Raw genomic sequence first — 5,785 nt, 5'->3', positions numbered from 1 at the left:
TAATAGATTCTAAATACCTATTATAAGCGGTAATGAAATCTTGGATATATTATTTATTTCCAACACCTTATATATATTTTTTAGAGTTTTCACATTTTCCTTAGAGTTTTTGTAACAGATCCAGATACTATTAAATCACAAGACTTACAACCAATTATGATTTATGAACCTTCGAAAAATTCTTGTAAATAAAAACGAAATGTTAATTAAAATGTCTATTAAAATGTTTCAGATAAAATACCCCAAGTATTTTAAAACTAAGAATATTATGTTGTATTTTATTCTATGTTAGATAAAATATTTTGCAAACTATTAAAATCAACGAAAATAATTTAACTTATTAATTTGGTTAACCGAGCACATGCCAGCTGTCTTCTATTCTAAGTTTATTATAACTCAACACATGCTATATATTCTTTATTCTAAAAGAAATATCTTATCTACTACGAGTTACGAAAAAAATTGCAGAAATCTTAGACCAAGGTCTATACAGAGTTATAGGATAGTCGATTGAACTGTCTGTATATGTGGGCATATAACTATTGAAAATTATGTGCGTATTAGGTACGTACTAGCATGTCTTAGGACTTACACCCAAAAAGTCGACGGCGTGAGTCTGGCACAGAAAGCCGATCAACTCCTACTATTAGATAAGACAATATCTGAGGCCCAGACATATTTTGTAGCGGTTCTGGTTTTTTTAACAGTCACACTTCGAAGTTCTTCTTGGAACAATTTCATAGTTCAAGAGCGTATGTCAATATCATTGTAAGTTTTGTTTCAGCCTAGTATTATATTAGACACTTTTTAGTCCCAATAAAACAAAATTAAAATAATTATTAATACATTCTTTATTATCATTTAACCTAACCTATCGATGGGGATTTGGGGTCGCAGCCTTATTCTCTCTATTCTTTCATTCTCCGCTGGTCTGAAAATATAATCGTATTAAGATCTTTCAACAATCATGAAGCACAATGAAACAAATAGTGTATTTAGATAATAAGGTGTTTATAAAAACCCTTACGTTATACTCAGTTACCCATAGATGGACGCTTTTAAGAGGAACCATTTTGTTATACATATGTTTTATATCGACTTATTCGTTCGTATACAAAGCGTAAAAGTAGTATGTAAGGTAAGCTCGCAACGGGTGCTTTTATAGGATTAAAACATAAAGAGATTTTTTTTTTGTAGTATCTAGTACGAAATCTGTGAAGGTTTCTTAACAAAAAATAAGTTAAATTTCGATTGTTCTTTTTTTAAATTGACGGTCTTTTTAAGCTACACATATAGTCAACGACATCAAAGGGACTACTCATATTTGGTCGTAAAAACCGCTGACGTTGTTATTGAGTACCTAATACATAGAATTCAGCTGGGACCTTTGAGATCAAATCGGTATGTCGTCGTAAACGGTTTTGATTGTAGTTCCCATTCTGAATGAATGAATCTTGACTTATTTGCTAATATGGTATTCAATAAATTATTTGAGTCTTACCCATCTGGGTGACTAATCCAGGATATTTTTCTTTCCACGATATCGAATCCTCTCTCTTGCGGAGAAAGACTGCATTGCCTTCGACCACCTTTTCTAAATTTGTTTAATTGATTACTTAAGTTAGTTAAAATATTTGATACAAAATATAAAGTAAATCGTTGTAAAAATATAAAGTTAACTTTTCCATGGTTCCGGTCTAAAATCCGATGGCCCTGGATACGATTCTAGGCAAAAAAAATAGTGTCGAGGCCTATCATAATAATCAATAAAACACACAGAATTGTGTCGCTATTTACACATACAAAACCGAGAAGAAGACTGACAGCATATTGCTTGCGTTAAAAAAAATAGGAATGGAAACGTAGGTAAATAAATATCTCAGTTATCTAACTATTCACACATACACAACCGAGAAGAAGACTCACAGCATATTGCTTTATGAGAACTATATCGCAGTTATGAATTGTAGATTTTTTTCCATCGTGTCTCTCTAAAAACATATACATTTCATATTTCGGTATTTGATATGGGTGGTACATACGAGGCCTCACTGATGACACAATCCAGAAACACTCCATTACACTGTGTACTGGTAAAGAGATAGGGACCCTCACACTCCAAGTTCTCTGACACCCTAAACACCGAGGCAATACCAATTAGTACTTCTCGAGACCCCACCCAGGTCACCAAGGGACCTCCGTGGTCATTCTGGAATTAAAAAAACGAGTAATTAATATTATAAAATTGTCGTCATTTTACTCGTTTTATCCTTTATACGTTAATAATAATAATAAAGCCCTTTATTCGCTGACCTTTTTAACTTACATGGTATTCTTATTAAATTTTCTAGTGTTCTTAAATCTAATTTACATAGCGAAAATAATAATTTATTATCAACTACTTTGGTCAGGTTTTCTGTCAACTTGGGCCTCCCCCAATTGTTTCCATTTCTCTCTATCCTTGGCAGACCTTCTCCATCCTTTTGGTAGATCGTCCTCCCATCTTTTAATTTGACCTCCTCGTTTTCTTTTCCCGTTCCTCGATATCACTCTATTACATCGTTAGGTAATTTTATTGATTGTTATTTTTAATTAATTTGAGTGATTGTTAGAGTAGTTACAAAAAATTCGAATGAATATACATATAAAATCATCTATGGAACTTGGACCACAATAATAATAATATTGAAGATTTAAAGGCGGTTATAAATCTGACGTATCTGTCGCATCAAGCAATCAAGCCGCATATACTTTTCGTTTTTGACTTGATGTGACATAAAAGTTTTTATTCAAATATGTGTGTTTAACATTACGATTTTTAAATGAAACCATTGTATGATTCCTTGTGCCTAGTTAATCTACCTGACAAATCCCATGTCTTCGAGTACCAAACGTCTGGTTGCCAAGAAGTGTTGCATTCATCAACCTAGTTTCTGTTAGTAGTCTTCTAGTTTCATCACTACTATTGATTACTTCGTCCTGACCATTCACACATTGCAGGTACTCCTGAAATACAGATATTTAAACGAATGTATTGGTCATGCAGAAATTATACATTTTTTTTGAGGTAATACTTTTCTTGGCGCGATGGAGAAAAATTATGAAAGTGAATTTTTACGATGCGCGAGTGAAATTCTACATCGTAAAGTTAGGTCTGGAAATCGATAACTATGCTCAACTTGTATATTCTAGTATTTTTATATGTAGAGCACGTGTTTCGTAAGAGTACAATTAATCAGTGTGAATAAATAAATATTATTCTGGTGTTTTTAAATCAATTTCATATACGACGGTGAATATAAGCTTAAGACGGCGAAAATAAATAAATTATTAATAATAAAACGATAAATATTAAAATTAATTAATTACTACTGCATTTAAGTCCATACGCCAAAGAAGTATAGCTTCTAATGCGTGTACATAAGTTCACACATTCTTTTCTTATCCCAAGAATGATGTGGTTTAACGTATAGTAATAAAAAAATTACATTTTAACATTGTGTTATGATTTAGCCAATGTCTTAAAATATGTTGAGGACAAGTCCCAGACGGACGTTGATTGCTGTGTATGGTAGTGTCTTTTTGTTTATGAATGACATTGAGCATTAAAAAATTTGGAAGGATAATTGTAAAATTCAATGATATAATATACTTTTTTTCGATTTATTATTGTTTTAGTTAATTAACCCATAATAATGTTTTGGTCGTAATATATATTTTAAATAAAGCTTAATATTGTTCTTGATCATTACCAGTTTTAATTATAAGCCTACACTTTCATATCTTTTCAATCAACATGAGGCGCGTAAGTTTAACTGACTAGAACAAATAAAAGGTGATGCACGATAATCATTTGAATCATTATCTACAAACGCATTATAAAATGGCGGCAAGTCAATTTAAACTCATACCATGCCATCAAGCAAAACCTTCTTATAAACACAACCATCAGCCACTGGATCCGATTTCTTGATAATTTCGCCTTTGTCGTTCAAATTACCACCTGCATATGTACAGATCATGTACTTGTCTATGATTTTTTCCATTTCTTGAGAGTAATGTTCTTTACATTTGTTTTTGTCGTAAAGCCGGGCAGGGGCATACCGCAGTGTGTCTTGGTTGTAGTCTGCACGGTCCTTTTCCTGAATTATTTTAAATAAAAATAAATCAGTGGTACTACAACCTCTTTAGGTCTTGGCCTCAGATTTCTGAATCTGTTTCATGATCAATTTTTAAATCTAATAGGCAAGTATTTCGATTCTTCGATGATTCAGTATTTCGACTTTAGTCGATTTTTTGGGTCTAAGACATGTCGGTTTAGGGTACCGCGACTGGTAATATTTCATTTAAATCACCTTGCAGTGCTCACAGGGACACATTTACAGAACATATAATACGATAACGATAAATTGTATTTATGATTATTACAATAAAAATGTTACTTCGTAAGCACCGCAGCTGGCTCGTAAAACAAATTCAATAGTATATTATCATGGGCGGATTGTGAATTTGTGGGTCTCTAGAATATTTCGTGGGTCAATAATAGACGCACACGCGAAAAAATACACCGACCGAAAACAAGCGACGGGAAATTCCCAGTTCCGTGCCATAGGCGCGCATCGCGTCCTCATGATTGGATTTTTCAGACCCCACGGTGGATACAACCACGGGAACCTGGGCTACAACCTAAATATCCATTAAGTATATCCTCCCCATAGTAAATACTAAATAACATGTTTATGTAAGATTATCATTAAAGCTTTTTAAATAAACGACGTAAGCTTACCCCCCTCCACTTATTCAAATGCCCCCATCCCATGACGAGAGCATCAGTCCCAGGTTCCTGGTACTTAGGCTCATAATTAATAGGTATGGTGGCGGGTATATAGGTGCAGTCAGTCTTGTAAGATTCGTCGTACAGGTTAAACGCTGATTCCACCTTCACAATCGCTATGTCAACGAACGACCACTTCTCAATACGTGCGTAGTCTAAGTCGTAGGCTGTAAAAGTGTTTTAAATTAACTATAAATTCCATAGTTTTTTGGAATCATCGTGACCATTGCTAAGTTTGAAAGTCTGTCCAAAAACTCGCATCTCGAGAATATAAACTTTTTGGTTTAATTTTTTTCGAATGTCTTTGTACATTGTAAAGTTAGAACTGGCGCAACTAATTTTTCTCAAACTGTAAAAATGTTCGCATAATGTAATGTAGTTTGTCACATTACACTTACACTGTAAGTGTTACAGTAATTATTATGTAGTTATGTTATATTTTGCGGTTTTAAACTATGACCTAAACACTCATAATTCTTTGGCAAATTGCCAATGTTATCAACCTAAATGAGATTGATGATAGCAAGTGACATTGATGGAGTGTTTTTTTTTTAATTCACTAGCTTTATATCGCTCTCACTAACCTTCATAATGACTATCATGATTAATAATAATAAAAGCTTTATTTATGACATAAGGGTTGTGACAAAATTAAAATATTCGCTACTGAAGCGTTTGACACCAGCCAGAAAGTAGAAAGGTATATTAAGGAGATTATATCCTTAGCGATTGGAATAACTTTTTTAACGCGTTCAGGTTGTCATCGCAATCATTTGCAGTCTCAAATTGTACTCACTTTCTTTCTACCTTAAACATTAAAATAATTGCTTACTTTTAGGCACACATGTGAAAACAACTTTCTTCCTTTTATTCTTCGTGCATTTATCGGTGTTCAACTCGGTCGGTTTGACGTATTTATTATACCCAGCAACTACATACATGTGGCGCACA

General features: G+C 33.2%; 1 protein-coding gene across 1 annotated transcript; it reads right to left on the bottom strand.

Moving 5' to 3' along the window:
- Positions 1-861: 861 nt before the first annotated feature.
- Positions 862-5,785, bottom strand: LOC123689537. The gene is made up of 7 exons (XM_045629964.1): positions 5,667-5,785; positions 4,787-5,001; positions 3,912-4,142; positions 2,863-3,006; positions 2,043-2,209; positions 1,502-1,594; positions 862-931 (listed from the first exon to the last, which is right to left on the bottom strand). Exons 1-7 carry the CDS (start codon positions 5,773-5,775, stop codon positions 862-864), a joined length of 1,029 nt encoding a protein of 342 aa, XP_045485920.1. The 5' UTR covers positions 5,776-5,785.

This window comes from Pieris rapae, chromosome 11 (genome assembly GCF_905147795.1).
Source record: "Pieris rapae chromosome 11, ilPieRapa1.1, whole genome shotgun sequence".
NCBI lineage: Eukaryota > Metazoa > Arthropoda > Insecta > Lepidoptera > Pieridae > Pieris > Pieris rapae.
This window is presented reverse-complemented; position numbering and strand designations above follow the sequence as displayed.